Genomic DNA, 20,466 nt, shown 5'->3' with positions numbered 1-20,466 from the left:
GGCCTCCCGGGAACGCTGCAAGCTCAGACTTATGCGTTTATAATTCACTTCCACGATGAGTCTCTAATGAAGTTTTTGTATAGCTGTTGACATTTAGAGTAATGGCTACCTTATTGAGAGGGCTGTGTTAATAAAGTTTCGTGTAGATTTGACAATATTTGCTTATCATTAATTTCTTTACATACTAACGTTCATTTAATTTTATTTATCAATGCTGTTAAGATGTTACCCTGTATTGAACTTACATTCGAGAAGCCATATCACACAATATTTTTCATTGGCGCAGATGGAAATTCAAGCTCACAGCTAACCACCTTCTATTTAAAACCCATATTCATCATAGAAATAGTTAAAAGGCCTTTCTCGAAAGAAAAATCCAACTAAATAATCTTGATCCTTTTTCAACCGCCTCAAAAAATACATCCTAAGGCTCAATCAAAGCAATAGTCATCAAAGAAGAACAAATGCTAGCAAAATAGTAGGTGTATTAAAGGAATGCAAACAGTCTACTGCATACATTATTGATAGACAGCTAAGTGGTAGAGCCATCCGCCTCTGTCCATATATATTATTCAGTCCTCGACTTGACACGTCGACGCCTGACTACACCACCTACCCACTGAAGGGGGGATACGTCAGTCCTATCCCCAATTATGCACCTGAAATGTCACAGTCACTTAGCGCAAAATGACCCTTAGACCCAATGGCCTTTTATTTTAGTGTTTTGTGTGGGTTAGGATGTTAAAAGGTAATTAAGGAAGGTCAATGATGGATTTTTTACTCAGCAAGCAAGCGGATGCAGTTAGAGTGACATATTTAAAAAAAAACGGGGTTATTTCTTTCGTACAGACTAAGTAACGGCTGGAGGTCATAATAAAGTGCATGCTGATAATATGAGAGATAATTAAATATCTATCTATCCAAGGAATTCTGTGGAAAAATGAATATCATAGAGTATAGAGTACGTTGGAAAAAAAATTGGTGCAAAAAGATTCATACATATTCTTCGAAATTTAATAGATGAATAATGAATAAAGAAGCTTGTATGGCATGACAGGTAACACAGTAAATATACACAATTCTTGGGTGTATAGAATTTTTTTGAAAATTGTGATGGATTAACATAATGTGAATGAAATGATTTTAACTATTGTAGACTGGAAGGAGTATCGCAGTTCTGCTTATTTCTTCCGCTAAGTACGCCGTTTTGAAGGTTCAGATATTTTTTATGACAATGTAATTCAGTCTTACGATCTGATGACTCAGGCTCAGAATGGCGACGTTAACATATGTATGTAGGTAATATTTATATACCTCATAAGCACATAGCACTCGCCGAGCTAGTAATTAAATTAGTAAAAGGAAAAAATAATTACATATAATCGTTATATTATATTAATACGTGAAGCAAAAACTTTGTACCCCTTTTTACGCAAATTGCGCGGACGGAGGAGTATGAAAATTCCCACACCTATAGAGAAGGACTGCAGAAATCTAATTTTTTTTTTAAATTGTGTATTAATAATACATTAAACCAATAAATAAAACATTACACACACTATCATGTATGTGACACACACACATCTAAATACTCTATGTTCATTGTCAAACTTTTGTTATTGCATAAAGTCTGTCGTCAAATTGAGAATAGGTTAATCTTGTTTATCTTTAATACTATGTGTCTGTAGTTGGCGAAATCAGTGATTATAGGTTAATGTGACGGTAAGCGACTGGTGGTAGGACCTCTTGTGAGTCCGCACGGGTAGGTACCACCGCCCCTCCTATTTCTGCCGTGAAGCAGTAATGCGTTTCGGTTTGAAGGGTGGGGCAGCCGTTGTAACCATACTGAGACCTTAGAACTTATATCTCAAGGTGGGTGGCGCATTTACATTGTAGATGTCTATGGGCTCCAGTAACCACTTAACACCAGGTGGGCTGTGAGCTCGTCTACCCATCTAAGCAATAAAAAAAATTAAAAGTAATATATAATAGTTCTTTAACACCTAAATAGTGCTCAAACTTAGAATTTAAATTCATTATAGTCGAATTTCGACTACTACTAGTCGTTATAAAAATATAAATATGATCTCTTTGCGAACGAAAATCAAATAATTTTAATGATAGCACATTTAATTGAGAAATTGAATTTTAAAAAAACACGAAAAGCCATTCTACGTTCGCTTAATGCTATTAATTAAAGCGACGTTTTTAAGCTATCCGAACGAGGAACAGTATCAGAGCGAAGTATTTTAGGAACACATGGAACACAGAAAACCGCTTAACCGGCTAGTTTATTAATGAAAATTGAGAGACGGCCATTGCAACACGCCAGATTTAGACTAGGCTTTGCCTTCCGGATCTAGGACAAGATATTTCGGTGTGGTTTTACATTATTGAAATTAGACTAAAATCTAGGACCGCGGACATGGAATTAATTGTTTAATGCAAAGGTTTAAAATTAAAACACTAAATATTGTACTATGTTTTTGTGTGAACACGCTTTTTCCCCTACCTATTTGCTGGTAGCCTAAGGGGCTATTCCAGCTCACGGACTCAACCTGAAGTCGTCGTGGCCTAAAGGATAAAACGATTCACCTGTTTTGGAATCCCGCAGGCGGGTACCAATTTTTCTAATGAAATACCTACTTAAGAAATATTCACGATTGACTTCCATGGTAAAGGAATAACATCGTGTAATAAAAATCAAACCCGCAAAATTATAATTTGCATAATTACTGGTGGTAGGACCTCGCGTGAGTCCGCACGGGTAGGTACCACACCCCGCTTATTTTTACTGTGAAGCAGTAATGCGTTTCAGTTTGAAGAGTGGGGCAGCCGTTGTAACTATACTGAGACCTCATATATCAAGGTGGGTGGCGGTATTTACGTTGTAGATGTCTATGGGCTCCAGTAACCACTTAACACCAGGTGGGCTGTGACCTCGTACAACCATATAAGAAAAAAAAATACAAGTTGATGTCTTTCTATACCTGTAGGTATGTAGTAGGTAAAGGAAGGATGACGTTTTGTATGGAAACGAATGACGAAAACAAACGTTTATAATCTCTGAAACAATACAACCACATCTCAACTCACGTTTAATAGTACTGAGTACATGCGAATCGTTTTCCAATAATTACTTGTATTCATGTGACAGAGGAAAGCTGCCGGATGCAGTACACACGTGCTCGTAACAAACGAATCAACTTTGCCATGTGATTCGAGTACACATATATTGATTTGTTTCAGTTTGTTTACTCTAATTTTATTAAATTAACTAGCTGACCCGGCGAACTTTGTTCCGCCTTAATGTCAATAAATAAGCAGATTTTTTTTTTATTGGAAAAAATACAAAGAAAATTAAATTTCTACATCAATCATTCATAATTATTTCTGTATTTTAGTACATAGGTTGCTCTTCATTTAAGTACCTTGTGATACACGACATTTTTTGTTTTATTATCAGGCGCAAAAACAAACAACGCAGATGGTCTTCCGACCCGTGAACATGCCACGTATAATTGACCATGGGAAAAACATGAATGTTCTAGATTTAAACCACAAACTTTTAAGGATTGGCCTTGTGATTTGTTGATGGTCATGGCAAATGCAAGACGTATCGGAAATTGAAGTCTTTTAAATTCAAACGGCATATCGGTTGGGATCATCGGTATCCTCGGAATGAGAACTTCCTCACCTTTGAATTTTCCTATCATTATCGTAGCGTAAATTACATTGTTCATCAATTTTCTAACCACCAAACGCGTACCGTTGCACAGTTTTGGTAGGTTTATGTTTCGAAGCATGATTACTACGGAGCCAACCTTTAGGCGTAAATTGTGCGGTGGTAAGCCAGGCACGTCCAAAGAGTTTAAAAATTCAATTGGATAGTTGGTGGCTTCATCTTCATTTGTGACGCAGTCAATAGATTTGAATGAATGCATTGTTCCAATGATCTTATTTTGAATTATGTAGTTTAGGTCATCTACATCTTTATTCTTAGCCGCTAAAATTGCTCGCTCACTCATCCATTCATAATTTTTGTAGTTAGAAATAATTTCTGGAAATACATTGTTGATAAGTTCGTCTTTTGATGAGACAAAATTACAGAAATTATTTGGAAATGATATTAATCCGCTCGATTCATCGACAGGTACTTGACCATTACCGATAGTCAGCAATTGCTCCGAGAAATCTTCAGCAGATGTATCATTAAGCAATGTAACTCTCATGTTTGTTGTCAGTTGCAGTTTCTTCACATGGCGCCATAGATTTGACGATTTGAGGCAAGCGTTTATTTCGTCGGCAGCCGTAGATCTTGGAATTACTGGCAGTATTTGGCGGAAATCGCCAGAAAGTAAAATCATTGCTCCTCCAAAACATCTCGAGTCATTGCGTAAATCTTTTAATGTTCGGTTAAGTGCTTCTAATGCACGTTTATGCGCCATTGTGCATTCGTCCCAGATGATGATTTTCGATACCGCTAAAACTTTGGCCATTGCTGAGTGTTTTGCAATATTACACGTTGGTTCTTCAATAGTTTGAAGATTTAACGGTAATTTGAATGCTGAATGAGCCGTACGGCATCCTTCTAACAATGTGGCTGCTATTCCAGAAGAAGCAACTGCAACCGCTATGTTAAATCTCGCCCGAACAGTTGCTAAAACTAATGACATGAGGAATGTCTTGCCAGTTCCACCAGGGGCATCTAGGAAATATAAACCACCATTTTCATCATCGATTGCCTTCATTAAAGTATCATAAACTTCCTTTTGTTGGTAATTCAACAGGGGTACATTCGTTTGAACTACTAAATCTAATTCCTGGTGATCATATTCACGTTCCCTTTCCAATTCTCGATTAAATGCGTCATTCATTTCACGATATGGTGCTGGCATTCCTAACCTGATTAATAAATTACCGCACATGAGGTAACACATATCTTCGATCAAGAGTAAAGCACGATTATGTATCTCCTCATTCATCTCAATATCGTGATTTCTGGAACTGACACGAATTTGATGTAAAATATCTTCTGACATATTATCCTTGTATTTGTGCCACAGGTTACATGGGTTTGATGGAAAACATGTCGAAATTATGATAGCGAATAATGTGCGTATCTGACTTGGAGATGCAGAGATAATGGCTTCAGCGATTGTCGTATCCCAATGACTATCGTTTTCTAATAACTTCAATTCTTCACATGCAGCACGATATGTTGGGAATATTACACCATTAACAGTTCGTAGTGACTCAAATGACGTTGACCCACGCACATTTACCAGCAACAACCGCAAATAGAAACATTCATTATTCTTTAGATGAACTGTATACATACGACCAAGAGCATCAGTAGAACGCACCTCTGGATACCCAGGAACCGCATCGCCTTGCTTCCGTCTTTGAAAATTCTTCGATGAAGCATTCCAAGTATAATAACGTGGCATCTCCGAGTAAAGCAAAGTTCGTGCAAACTGATCGCTTTGGCAGATTGAAAAAAAACTGGTCAATGTAGTTGCTGGAGGTGTTTCAGCACGTTGCGTAGCATTCGAAGCCGTGAAATATACTCGTTGACCATTCTCCAGATGCACCGCCAAATGCGTAACAGTAGGATGACGTCCGTTCTTCGATAATATCTGCCCCAAATGACGTCATCTGGAAAGAACCATTGTATTTTTGAGTATTTGCAAGAAAGTGGCGTGATTCTTGTGTTTCGCCACAAAGCAATGAATACAATGGCTCAGGTGGCGGAGTCAACAATGGCAATTTCACTTTACCATTAAGGCAGCATAATCCAGGCGTTTCTCCGGAAAACTTTAATGCACCACAATACTCGCAAACTACGTCCATTTGCCCAATGCAAACGCTAGGATGCAAGCTGTAATCATTGCTGCAATCGTATTGAAACGCTGCTCGATTCAAATCAGCACTTGATAAATATCTTGTTCTGCGTCGCAAATTATCTATTTGTTGACCTCTGTTGTTCGCTCGACGATTCTGCATTGCCAACCGAACTGTTTCACGGGCTGCTTCACTTTGCTCTCGTGATTGAGAAGCACGAAGTCGAGCCATACTATCGCGGCGCTGTTCACGTGCAATTTCTTGTTCTTCTTCAGTCCTTTCATTTGCAGTATTTCGTATTCTTCTTGCATCACGGCTTTGTCGGGAAAGATTCGATCGTCTTGGTCGCGGCATTATTAATTAAACTTCACTTCACCTAAAAACTTAAATTTTCAACCATACCGAGTTTTATAGTTCACTTCACTGTTTATACGAATGGGCAATTGGGCAATAATGTGAATTATTTATTTAATAGAAATAGTTTTATTATTGATTTCTTACAAATATCAAATTGTCATCCATACGTCATTACATAGCTGTCATTATACGTCAATTTTGTTATTCCAAGTCTGATTCTTTTTTGTTATACCACGTTTTATAGTGACTGACGTTAAATGTCAAGTCACACGGGAATGATGTCGAACGGGATAAAAAGTATCCTATGTCCTTCTCCTGGCTCTAAACTACCTCCCTGCCAATTTTCAGCTAAATCGGTTCAGCCGTTCTTGAGTTATAAGTGAAGTAACTAACACGACTTTCTTTTATATATATAGATGTTCACTGGGTGGCTTTTATTCGTTGTGGATACGAGGTGTTAAGTAAGTCGGAGCCCATAGACAGAAAACATGAAAATTGTTACGTGCTGACCTTCGGGATAAATAAAACTGTATTTAACACTTAATACACTTTAAAATTCTCAGTTCGCTTCTTCCGCCTCACTTCAGGTGATCCTTTCGCTGTTTCGCTTCGAGCAGTTCCGATCACTAACTGACTGCGTGCTATCTCCGCAACGCTTTTATAGCCGATACCACATCGTTAGATTTATGAGAATATTCCACACGTTTCGAGTATTGTATTTCCGTTATCTGACAATAGAGGGCGTTGTACTTATCGAGCGTTCTAGGTGCCACTAGATCCTTCGATATTCGTTCGACTATTCGGCGATAGATGGCGTTACTCTTACTGCCGTAACAATATTGCCAACCATGTTGATACATGCGATCGAACTCTCAATTGTAAATTTTATCACTGTCCTAAAGCAGAAAAAACTTAGTCCAAAATAAACAGGACATTGGACAAGTCGATGCTATGTTATATAAGGGATTTTCTCATCCAATAACTGTGGTCTGTCAGGCGATGGAAGTTAAAGACCACATGTAGACTATAGATACTGTAGGTCAGTAATTCTCAACCACTGTTCCGCGGCACTTTTGTGTGCCGCCAAATTTCAAAAGTGTGCCGCCAAATTTTGCGAATATATAATAATGTTAATATTATTAAATTATATAATATTAAAAGAAAAATATTTTAAACATGAATATATATTTAAATCCACAAAAAAAATTATAGTATATTTTAGTTTATTTCGTATATAAAATTTTTTTGATAAACAATTTATGCAGTGTGTTGTAGTAAGTAAATAATTTTTATCTTTTTTTTTGTGTGCCGCCAAATTTTGAAATCGTTATATATGTGCCGCAACAAAAAAAGGTTGAGAATCACTGCTGTAGGTATATCCCATGGGCATATATATAAATACTAATGCACACGAAATTATAGGTTACACACAAAAACATATTTCGTGTTTGAATAATATAAGCAATATAACTTAAAGAGTAAGCAGTTAGTGCATACTAAAAGTTGAATACTTTTATAAATACTTCTTTTATTTATTATTTGATCTTTAAATTTTTTGGCTGCTCAGTCAACCTGCAGTTGCCTGCTTAACGCGAAGAAAAAACAATAAAACGACAGCGATCCCATAACTCATAGCTACTCAAAACTTTTAAATGCCCATCACAGTACTCGTGTTCGAGGAGTTCCCGATATAGCCTCAATTACTCAGCGCTGTTCGGAATCCAGATCTCAAGCTTCAGAAGTGCCCAACAAGCCGTCGGTTCATTTGTCTGAAAGCACGTCGAACGATTTCATAATTCATAGCTTCAAGCAATTTGTACGATGTATTTCTAACGTAATGTTCACAATGGTCTTTACATTCACTTGAGACTATCTTTATGTTCTGTATACGTTCGAAGTGATCATCCGTAGTATTTGAATTGTACGTTAATATATTATATAAGCTGTAAGCGTGGTATGGGCATGTGATGCGTAGAGAGAAGATGCATGTGACTAGAAGATGTATGGAAATGGTAGTACAAGGTAGAGGGGAAGAGGTCGACCGAAGAAGACAGGGATGGAGTGTTGTATGACGATATGAGAGAGAGAGAGGAGTGAGTGTTGAGATGACGGCTGATAGAAGAGAATGGAAAAGAAAAAATTGCTGTGCCGACCCCACCTAGTGGGATAAGGTGGAGAAAAAAAGAAGATATATTATAAAAGTTGAAACGCGAGTTTTGGAGTTCGCAATTACCCCACGCTTCACGGTAATAACAGACCAGACGGTGGTGTCCAATGAAAATGGAAACTAAGAGTATAGAAAATTAAGATATTTTTATAGCTCTTGCAAGCAGACGGGCATACGGCCTGTCTGATGATGAGTGGATACTGCTGTTCATGGACGTCAGCAATGCCAGGAGCTGAGCCAAGACGCTGCCTTCCGATAAATGTTCCTAGCAGAGCTGATGAATTGAAGCGATTGTGGTCTCAATCTCGTATCTTCTGATTACTATTACCGTCAATTAAAAAAACCCTAGCCTTATATTCGGTAAACGAAAAACTAATTGTACCGAAACAAATACGTAAGTTCGTAAGAAAATAACAAATAAATAAATAAATCTAAATAGACAACAGTAAACAGTGTACAGAAAAGAGCGCACACCCACACCCGCTACCATACAGAAACGATTAGGATAATTTTATCACCAGGTATATTTAGTCTACCATGTTTTTGTTGTAGGATATTTTGGACAGTCGGTCAAGGATGTCTAGGTTATATTTAAAGGTGTATTATAGATTTCGGAACATCGATCCGGTAACAGTTGTTGTTAAAGTCGACTTATGTCTCAAGATGGGTGGCGCATTTACGTTGTAGATGTCTATGGGCTCCAGTAGCCACTTAACACCAGGTGGGCTGTGAGCTCCTCCACCCATCTAAGCAATAAATAAAAAATAAAAAAATATATGTGAGGGTGCTTATAGTGCACGCAAACAAAATTATATGTGTGCCGTGAAATAATTGGTTTTTGCAAGTTAATTAACTGTGGACCATAAACAATAATAATTTAGTTGAACGTTGATAGAAATATTTTGGTTTTTTTTTCTGAATTTCGGTTTGATCAATACTATCAAGTCTCGACATCGACTATAAAACGTTTTTAGCTATTTTCAATTAATTTTATACGATTCCTTGTGTAGTTTTGTCTTTTTCTTGATGTGATATACTTAAGTAAGCCTTTGAAATATTACGTTTTTTTTATATAAAATTTGTATCAAAATGTAACATAAAATTAAATAATGTATGAGGTAAATATACCGATCGTGTATTAAAATTAAGTTTGAAATGTTCGATATTAAACTTTAATGTTATGGACACACAATCAATTTTTAATAATTTTTTAATCCATAGACAGGTGGTCCGGCTCATGGCCCTGGTGTTAACTGGCTACTGGAGTTCATAGACGTTACACTGAGAATGGCAGCATCCGCCTTAAGATATGCAGTAAAGTATCAGGTGGTTGATTTCACAGTAAGATATAACCTTTATGCAACTAGTCTGGCCATGAATACTGTTACATGAAAACTTTTCTTTATTTCAACTTTTTCATTATTTTGAATTTGGAACACGTATAACATTTTAAAAACTTGTTTCGATTTGCGCCATCCCACATATTTTCTCGTGTTCATTAGATTACAATATGAAATGGGGCCATTTTTATTTTTTGCTGAGACTATAATAAGTATGTAGGTATACATTTTAATAATATTGCACTAATTCATTTAAAAAAAATGCGTTTTCATTTGTAACAGAACTTATAGTTGCACTAGGTATAATATAATAGTTTAATATATAATATTTTGTGCCTTACACCTCTGAAAACAGAAAACATTTACGATATCAAAAGCATTGCATCATCGTCTGGATCAGATAAAATTGACACATTTCAAAATTCCTTTTTTACATGTATCACGATGTATATTTCATATTTTCATTTCAAGAAAAACCTAAACAGACCTTTTTCTGTAGCAATACCGCGATGCGATCAATATAGTACCTTATGAATAAATACAAGCCGCCTACTGTCAATAACACATGACTAGTTGAATCTAAGCTATTCAGCTAAGTGGACTTGTAAAGCACAAAGGTGCAATTTTGTATTTAGACCTACTTTTCTTTATTGGTCGTGGTGATTTGTGTTTGAAACTCCTGCACTTTCCCACAATATTTTTCATTATTATCAGTACATTGTTATTATAAATAAAAGTTAACGGATCTAGATGTGCTTGAACAATTAATCAATTGTGTCAATTATTGTATGCAAGAAGTTAATTCAATCTTAAGCAAAAATAATAAATTAATGCGCATTCAATCTGAATGTAAATATTCACGATTCAATTTCACGAATACGTCGCGACAGAAATATATTAACCACCTGCATGCGCTTTATCACCTAAGGCACTTAGATTTTTAATTATGTAATTCAATAACAGTAAGGAGAACATTTTACTAAAACAGGTATTGTCAAATCTAATATAGAAACGATTGTATCACTACATAGTATAAAACAAAGTCGCTTTCTGTGTCCCTATATCCCTATGTAAGCTTAAATCTTTAAAACTACGCAACGGATTTTGATGCGGTTTTTTTTAATAGATAGAGTGATTGAAGAGGAAGGTTTATATATAATAACATCCATTAAATACTGTTTAAAACTATGGTACCTGCTGATATTATTATTTAACTATTGTAAAGACGGTATAAATTTATTCAAACGACACATTTTTCAAATTACATTAACGACATAAAAGTTTTATCTGATGCATGACGAGGGTCCGGGGCATGCTCTGTGGAATAAAACTTACTTTTTCGAATGCCTATACTGTCAAAATATATTTCGCAATAACGGCGCATAAGTAAGTGTAAATATACAAGTTTATTTTGCTTGTTTAAAAGAAAATTCTATTTTACAAAACAACTCATTTTGACATGATAATTTTAATAGCTACCACCTACAATAGGTACCACCGCCCCGCCTATTTCTGCCGTGAAGCAGTAATGCGTTTCGGTTTGAAAGGTGGGGCAGCCGTTGTGACAATACTGAGACTTTAGAACTATATCTCAAGGCGTGTGGCGCATTTACGTTGTAGATGTTTATGGGCTCCAGTAACCACTTAACACCAGGTGGGCTGTGAGCTCGTCCACACATCTAAGCAATAAAAAAAAAATCTACTTTCATGTACTAAGCTAAGTTTTTCCTCTTAACTCAAGCAGGTACAAGTAAACTCTGATTAGTCTTTAACAATAACACTACTTATTAGCTCTTGCCGGTGATCGAAATTGAATCATGTAGTAATTTTTTTCTAAATTAGTTAAAAAATTCGTTTAATGACGAAATACTTTGCAGACTGTTTGTTTTATAGGATAAGTTTGAAAATGCATTAGAAATTGTATGTCGGTCCCGTCATCTTCTTACCGCCACGTTACTGACAAAGCAAACTGTTACCTTTTGTTTTTAATGCTCTTGTAGGTATACGGCCCACCAAATGGTGAGTGGTCACCGTCGCCTATGGACGTCAGCAATACCAGGGGCAGAGCCAACCATACTGTATATAATCGTTTCGACCAGTCGCAGCGTGGTTCTAGATACATGTGATTTGTCGAAAGTGCCACCAAGCTCTGTATTCCACTACCTTATAACTCTTGCGGTAGGACCTCTTGTGAGTCCGCACGGATAGGTACCACCGCTCCGCCTATTTCTGCGGTGAAGCAGTAATGCGTTTCAGCTTGAAGGATGGGGCAGCCGTTTTAACTATACTGAGATCTTAGAACTTATATCTTAAGGTGGGTGGCGCATCTACGTTGTAGATATCTATGGGATCTAGTAACCACTTAACACCAGGTGGAGTGTGAGTTCGTCCACCCATCTAAGTAATAAAATAAAAACTGAAAACAATCATTGCTGGCAATATTTGAGGGTATATTTGAGAGAGTATATTTGGTAGTAATATTTGAGGGAGGTGGAGAAAGTAATTTCAAAAATCCCTTTTTTTGTTGCTAATATAACCAGACCGTACGGTTGACCTGATTACTATGAAGTATTTATGTGACTGGACACGGTCGCTAGTAAACGCAAGTCAGCTTTGCCAGGGGAACAGCCAATTCGTTGTCTACAGTAAACTTACCTTTTCCACATAAAACCCTTTAGTTTTAATATGACAACTGTATCAAACATGAAACATTTAAAGCAATAACTATTAAGCGTGGTAATTGATTATTTACGACTGAAGTCCCCACTGAAGCGTTGATGCTACCTTTCAAAACATGGTAACTCTAAACGAGTGTTTAATACTACCATAAAATCGTAGTATTCTCTGTGTCAAATCGTTAAAATTTACTTTGTTCTCATTAACACATCGTAAGGAAGTATCGCTTTGTGTGTAAAAACAACTAACTAATCTTCGTGGATGTTTGAACAAGAATCCTGTACCACTATATTATAAAGTGTGCTTCTTAATTTTTTAGTATTACAAAAAAAAAAAACACAACTTTTGATTCTACAACAAAAAAGAAAATAAAATACTTCATTAATAGTTATAAATAGCAATCCGTTATTTGTTCCAAAAGTTTTGCTACCTACAGTCATCTATTTTTCAAAATGCAAGCAAATGATGCCATATCGTTCTTGCAAGTATATTATATTATATCTAGTAAGTGAAATAGACATAATTAATCATTTGTGAACGCGCAATCTAAAGGGAAGTTAGATCTCTCCCGCGTAATACGAAATTCGGAATCCGCATTAACTGTTTTTTTTTTTGCATTTCGCGGGGTGTAAAATATCAGTCAACTTATTAAATTTTTTTATTGTTTTTCTAGACAGTCTAGGATACGGCTCACCTGGTGGTGAGTCGTTACTGTTGCTCATAGACGTCAGTAATTCAGCAATTTCGATCATATTCGTTTTTATTTCGTCGTCATTAAAATCATCCCCACTAAAAACTATAAATTTCCTTAGATTTACCGACATTTTGTATTATTTCCTTAGATTTACCGACATTTTGTATTATTTCCTTAGATTTCCTTAGATTTACCGAAATTTTGTAATTTTTTTATTTTTTACTGGTGGTAGGACCTCTTGTGAGTCCGCACGGGTAGGTACCACCGCCCCGCCTATTTCTGCCGTGAAGCAGTAATGCGGTTCGGTTTGAAGGGTGGGGCAGCCGTTGTGTGTGTGGCAACTATACTTGAGACCTTAGAACTTATATCTCAAGGTGGGTGGCGCATTGACGTTGTAGATGTCTATGGGCTCCAGTAAACATTTAACAGCAGGTGGGCTGTGCGCTCGTTCACCCATCTAAGCAATAAAAAGAAATTCTAGTAGATCAAGAAATTATTAAGCACAATCTTTTACATTGCTTTTATGAAAAGAAGCGATTACGTTACATTCTTCCACATTCATTAATTCTCTGAAAAAACATTTGTAATAACTGCAGTTTAATGTACTCGCAAAATGCACTCCCAATATATAGTCTGTTGAACTAACATTTTATATTTCACAAGCCGCAGATTCGTAAGTAATGAACAATCTGTAACGTGTAAGGTGAGGGCGGCGGCAGGATGTGAGGCCACATGGCCCGCAAGAGGCGGCTGCGGCACGGGCGCCTTCGCGACGTTTGTATTGGGTCGGAACAAAACCGGATAGCACTATTTTAAAACCGCTATTATTTTTGCGTTTCAACTTTTGCCTGTACACGGCTGCCTGGGAGATTCGGTCTAAGCTATGATTTATTGCACTGACTGAAATTTTAATTTTATAGACAAAGTGTGATTGATCGTCAGTTACTTCGATTGCTTCTTTGTTTAAAGTAGAAAACAAAATTTTATGGTCCTGTCAATAACTTTTCGATTAACTAATCTACTACATATTTATTAGTAAATTTATTCAAAATTAATATTTTGTGCAAACGCTATATGTCAAATATTTGCGATTTTAAAATAGATAAAAAGATAAAGGAATCGAACAAATATCAAAATAATCTCATAGACTACCGTAGCTATGGTATTTTCATTTTACTGCGTTTCAACAAAAACGTATTATCCACATTAACACTAGCTTTCAGAACGGTGAGTAACATTAAAAACCGTGGCTAGCACGTGTGCGCGGCAATTCCAGACAAATGCACAAGTACTTATACATAATAGGTAACGAGAAACAATTGAGGGTACTAACGAAGTAGAGGAACAAATTAGTCATCCACAATTAAAAAATAAGCCAGACCCTGTAGGGCAATGTTGCAGCTTGTTATGGCAAACATAACAATAATATACTGTTTAGGTTTTTGTGAGTTACATATTTTTAAGTTTTTTTTTGTTTACTTTATTCATCACAAAATTCTTATTGCAGTCATCCAGGAGAATACAGTTTCTTTGAGACAAAGCACCACTATATTATTATGAGCAAGAATGTAAAATTAACTTAAAAAGATATTAATCAAATTACGAAACGATCGTCCAATCACTTTTTCGTGACATTAATGATGTCTATTCAAAAGAATCTAATAACTTCAACATATTTTGATAACTGTCACAATGTCAGATGTCATGTGTGATGCCGATCGTTGTGTATTATTGATTTTTGTATGCATTAACATAATTGTTGCATAGTTAGCTACCTTCTTATTTAGTCTACAAATAACGTCACACTTTTTTAAATTGTATCTAGCCGCATTCAGTTATTTATGCGGTAATTTTGATAAAAAAGAAGTACCCGGTTCGCTCTTGATGTCTTTATCTCGTTTCTCCATTAAAGAAATAAAACATTAATTTTGACGATGACGATGTGATTATTAAAAATTTAATTAAAAACATTTAAGCCCTTTGTTTGAGTTGCATAAAGTTTGTTTATGATTGTGTCCACATCTGCAGTATTAATGTCCCACCACGCCAATATGCTCTGCAGCTTTATGAGGCCCATGTTTTATGGTCCTTGCCTTTTGTTAGTAATTAATATTAATAAACGTCAAAGGATTGTGATCATTGCGAATAAGGAGATGAATGCGGGTAAAGTGGTATAAAGATAAAATAATACATTGGAATCACGTCAAAGGCAGATAATTATCAGTGCAGAAGTAATAGCATTGAAATGTATATTAGGATTTTTATTTGAAAATTCAATGCCGGTGGTTTATTAAATGTTATACATGGCTTCTAAGAGGGGCCGCTTTGATGCTGTAATCACTGGAAACATAGAATTTATTTCTATTCAATTTTCTTGAGCTGACGCGGATGAGTTCACATTGATGCTCAGTAGGAATACACTCAATTCGGGACCCAGGAAATTGCTTCGATTTTCGCCGCTTCTTATAAAAATTACCAGTATTTGCTTTTTAGTTTGGCGCTTTTATTCTAGTAATATAGGTTGGCGTCAAACAGGGCAGTTTTAAAGCAGTCAGGCACATCAAAGAACAAAATGTACATACACTATGTCAGCCCTCTCTTATCAGCCACGGTTGAGAAAAGAAGAAGAAACAATCTTCATAAAATAAGAAAACGTAAATCATCAACCCGAACCGACCGGAATTGAAGTGGAACATCTAAACGAAAAGCACTTATCAGATATCGGAAATACATGTTTAATAATTTATTAATCATTAATACATTCAACTTTGTAATCTGTGTAATTAAGGATAAGATTATGTAATTTAAATTAGTTTGATTCAGGAAATATGGTAATAATAGTATTGTGAATAATGGCAACTCGTAGGAAACGATCACATAAATAATATGTAAATTTACTGCCAATTTTTTTTCTTGTTTGTTGTTGATTTAAATTTATTTGCTGATGAGCTGGTGGTTGCTTGTTTATTTTTACAGCTCTCAGAATTCTCTCCTAATTGAATAATATAAAACCGGATTATTATTTAAAAAAAAATTTAAATATGTGATTTTTTTGTTGTTGCAAGAATGTAATAGAATATTAATCAAATTGAATTTCGTCCTAGATAATTTATCAAGTAACCATGCAACTCTGTGCGATTCTGATGATAATATAATAAATAAAGCGATTCTTGGAAGGTAGATAACGGAAATTTTAGCTGATAAATTACGAGCTCATTAGATTTATGATAGCAAGTACTATTTACAAGCCGTATTTTTTTATGTAATATATCCATTTTTATATATCCGGCTATATATTTTGTCAACCGAACAGCCGTTGGGGTCAGCGTGTTTTTGAGTGGAGACCGCGAATTAGCAAGCGTAGTACAAGACGCCATTAGGCTTGATGGAGTCACTGCCTATTCAGGATGGCTGGCGAGTGCTGGATGGGAGAAGCCGATCATCGCGTTTAGTGGCGTGCAACTGGAGAGGCCTATGTCCAGCAGTAGACTACCATAGGCTGATGATAATAATACCCATTGATAGCTACACAAAATATTTAGGTTTCGAACGCCAATATTGGGTATATATGGAGGATAACGAGAAGATTCATAATAAATTAGTTTGCCTAAATTAGAAAACGGCTAAACACCCGGTTAAGAAACAGAATGAATTTTAGTAGTAGAACTCGGAAAAAAGTTCGCTGTTATTACTGGGCGGCGGTGACCGCAATGTATTTAAGGCTGAAAGTTTTTTTTTACTTTATTCGCATCAAAGATATAAATATGAGTGAAGCCTAAAAGAAAAAAAGAAAAAAAAGGATGATGAAGCAACCTCGTTTTCATTGTATTGAAAATGAAACAAGTTATATAATTTTCTTACATATAGCCGAAACGTAAAAACAAAGATATACACATCTTGACATATGATATTAGATAACGATCATCGATAATGTCGTTTAGAAGGCTATTTTATCAGATAAAATAAAAAAGGCACTGTGAATTCACTATTTATTTCGAAATATAAAGTGTACATTTTCTAAAAATTATTAAAAACTAGTAAAATACAATAGCTTATGCCCATACAAGTTGTAAGAAACATAAAATTATTCCTTCGAACGACTCATTCATACGATTTTACAACTATATTAATGTCTGATATGAAATTAAATGGATTCTGTAGCGAACCCTTTTATTGAATTTCCGGAGAAATCCAATGAAGTGTTCATCTAACTTTCTTATCGTTAAACTACATCAGTAGAAGAAGTTATCTACTGGGTTTAAGACATGATCTGAGATAAGTGCAATTTGTTTATGAGCGCGAACACAGTTAGTATGGGAAACGTATAAGCTATAGCCGTTGATGCTGATCCGGGTGTATTATCTTCTTCAGGCTCTCCTTCGTTTCCCTCGTCTTCTTCAGGCTCGCCTTCATTTCCCTCGTCTTCTTCAGGCTCGCCTTCATTTCCCTCGTCTACTTCTTCACCACTTCCGTTGTCGGCCTCTCCACCATTTTCCGGAAGTTCTTCTCCACTTCCGTTTTCATCACCGTCTTCAGTTCCCTCAGTCCTTTCACTTAGTTCCCATTTACCTCTGGCATCCAAGAAATGTTCATTGTAAATTTCCTCCCAGAATAATAGTGTTTCTGGATAAGGGTTTTGTAAATCCAGTTCCAGTGTAGTTTCTTGATCACCTCGGACTTCGCTGTCATCAAGGATTCTTAAATAATGGTTGTTTTCGGTGGTAAAAGGTCTCCACACTACCTGAGAAGTCTCACTTACCGGTGCCCTGGAATAAAAAATCACACGCTGTCAACTTTAATCAGTAACTATTATTAAAACTACAAATGATATAATAATACATGCTAATTATAGTACTACATTAAACTTACCCAGTTTTGGCGAAGTTTGTCCATCTTTCGACTAAAATATCTCCAATTGTAAGATCGAGCAAAGGGATATTATCATCCGATTTTTCATAAAACATATAGGCCAATTCTTCGCTATGTGCAGCTGCGTCGACTTGAATAGGTCCAACGAAAGGTTTTCCTAAAGATCCACTGTACGAAAACTGATATAAATACACTGGTGAACTTGAACTTGCAGCACGAATACGAGCTTCTCTAATTGTTGACACTAGTATCATTGTATCACCGTGATACGATAGGTAGTCCTCAATATTGAACATGCTTATAAGTTCGTTTTTGAAGTAAAAATCTTTTATTTCCTCTGCAATTGCTGATTCTTCTTCTGCGTTTTCAAATTGTAAGTCCGGTTGGAGAAAGTCTGGAAATGAAGTTTCCATTCTTTGCAACCAGTCGTGTTCTATTGCTTCTGTGGCACGAATTGTACCTTCGTTTTCTACAAACCCAGTCATGAAAGGTATTTGTAAAAATTCTCCATCTAAAATTGTTTGGTAGGGCGATTTAGTGATAAATGATTCTACACTCAACGCTTCTCGTTCTAAGCATGGAGCAAATGCCAATGAGTTATCTGTAAGATCCAATTCATTAATTACAGCCATAAGTGCAGCTACACTGGTTCTAGTAAATATTTCGGATAGTTCCTGAATGTTCGTCACGATATGTCCAAGAGCCTCTGCTACTTGAATGGCATAGTTTAAGTTGTCACGGGTTACAGCCCATGGAGCAAATGCATTACCGCTTTGTGCTATAGCTTTGTGTACTAATCCATTAGCTAAGGGTGACAAAGTAACCAAATCAACAGCAGCAGCACCACTACCATGACCAAACAAAGTAACATCGTCTGGGTTTCCTCCAAAATGAGCAATATTTTCTTTTACCCATTTCAATCCGGCTATGATATCTTTCAATCCAGCATTTCCCGGAGCCACTTCAGTGCCCAAACATAAAAATCCTAGTATAGATTCACGGAAGTTGATTGAAACTACAACGACATCTTTCTGGACGAAATTACGGAATGAAAAATCTTGATTATATTCACTGTCGAACTCTTTTCCCTTCACCCAGACCATCACTGGTAGTTGAGCTGTAGCATCCAGATTAGGTGTTACCACGTCAACTACTAGACAATCCTCTGTCCCTTCATAGCCCACTCCAAGTGGTCTTACACATTTTACATCTCTTCTGTTCGCTACAAAGGCACCTTCAAATTTTGGAGGTGATGATGGTGCCTAAAACGAAAACAGATTTTTATTGTCATTTTTACTGAAAGTAGATTATTTTTATTACTAACTGAGATATATAGCCGCTGTGTAACATAAGGACAGACCATAAAGAAAGTCTCAAAAATCATGAATCAATTATTATAATTATAGAAAACCACTTAAAATAATTAAAATTAAGATACGTTTCAAGGTTATTTAGTTCAAGGATCACTCTAAATTTAATTAATGAAATATCGACTAATAAGAATTTTTCATTCGCTCATACCTAATTAGGCCGAAGACGACATTCGAATAATTGTCGATTAATGTAACAGTCAAAAAAACATTCGAATTTAATGTTATTCATACAGTTTTTTGCCCAGAATAGGACCACCCTATCACTTCCCGTAGGTATCGCACAGAACTGGCAGCAGTGTTATCTTGATGATCCTACCAGCACATAGCGATCACCAACTGGCATTTACTGGTGATGGGGCATAATGTCATAGCTTATAAGAATATGCTTACTGGTTTGAAGGGTCGAATAGCCGCTATACCAAGTATTAGTACACTTCGTTTCATCCAACTAGTGTTACAAAAAACTTTTTATTAATCTTGCATCACACGCCATGCATGAGGTGTACACAAAAACGTTAATGGACTTTGTTTCTTTTTAAATTAAAAGATAAATAATAATTCAGTATTACCTTAAACCGATGAGGTCCTGACGTAGAATCGGCATAAGGGATCCCGTAAAACGCAAAATATTCCCCATCGTGAGCATGAGAACCGAGCACAGCGCCTTGTCCTATATTTACTATAGGCAACTCGAAGTCCTCACCAGAGATACTGGCGAAGAAAAGCAGAGGTAATATAACTTTAAGCCGCATTACTACCGTTCATTTGACCGTATCAGACTGAGATGAATTCATACAAGTATCGATCGATATGTGTTATCTACACATGAGGAATCTTTTGGACGTCAACGATAATGTCAATTGATAAGGAATTTAAAGTAAATACGCAAAAATCTGTAACGATAAAGTGATGCTGTGTAAAACTATATCTTAGATATAAAATTCTCGTGTCACAATGTTAGTTAACAATACTGCTCTGAAACGGTTTGACCGATTTTTATGAAAATTTATTTGCATGTTCAGTAGGTCTGAGAATCGGCTTCTATCTATTTTTCATACCCCTAAGTGATAAGGGTTGTCCACCCCTAACATTTATTATTTATTTTTTGGACAATTTGTTTTTGTTATAATGAGGCATTTTAAGGTT

At 36.0% G+C, this 20,466-nt stretch overlaps 2 protein-coding genes across 2 annotated transcripts; both read right to left on the bottom strand.

The window, feature by feature from the left end:
* Positions 1–3,057: 3,057 nt before the first annotated feature.
* Positions 3,058–5,428, bottom strand: LOC149502885 (ATP-dependent DNA helicase PIF1-like). Its single transcript, XM_089727481.1, has 3 exons — positions 5,367–5,428; positions 3,825–4,905; positions 3,058–3,066 (listed from the first exon to the last, which is right to left on the bottom strand). Exons 1-3 carry the CDS (start codon positions 5,426–5,428, stop codon positions 3,058–3,060), a joined length of 1,152 nt encoding a protein of 383 aa, XP_089583607.1.
* Positions 5,429–17,053: 11,625 nt separating this feature from the next.
* On the bottom strand, positions 17,054–20,129 carry ae3 (alpha-esterase 3). Its single transcript, XM_089727524.1, has 3 exons — positions 19,890–20,129; positions 17,948–19,209; positions 17,054–17,844 (listed from the first exon to the last, which is right to left on the bottom strand). Exons 1-3 carry the CDS (start codon positions 20,070–20,072, stop codon positions 17,337–17,339), a joined length of 1,953 nt encoding a protein of 650 aa, XP_089583650.1. The 5' UTR covers positions 20,073–20,129; the 3' UTR covers positions 17,054–17,336.
* Between the last annotated feature and the right edge of the window lie 337 nt (positions 20,130–20,466).

Source organism: Bombyx mandarina, chromosome 05 (genome assembly GCF_030267445.1).
Source record: "Bombyx mandarina strain Sakado chromosome 05, ASM3026744v2".
NCBI lineage: Eukaryota > Metazoa > Arthropoda > Insecta > Lepidoptera > Bombycidae > Bombyx > Bombyx mandarina.
The sequence above is the reverse complement of the archived record's forward strand: the minus strand, read 5'-3'. Positions and strand labels throughout refer to the sequence as shown.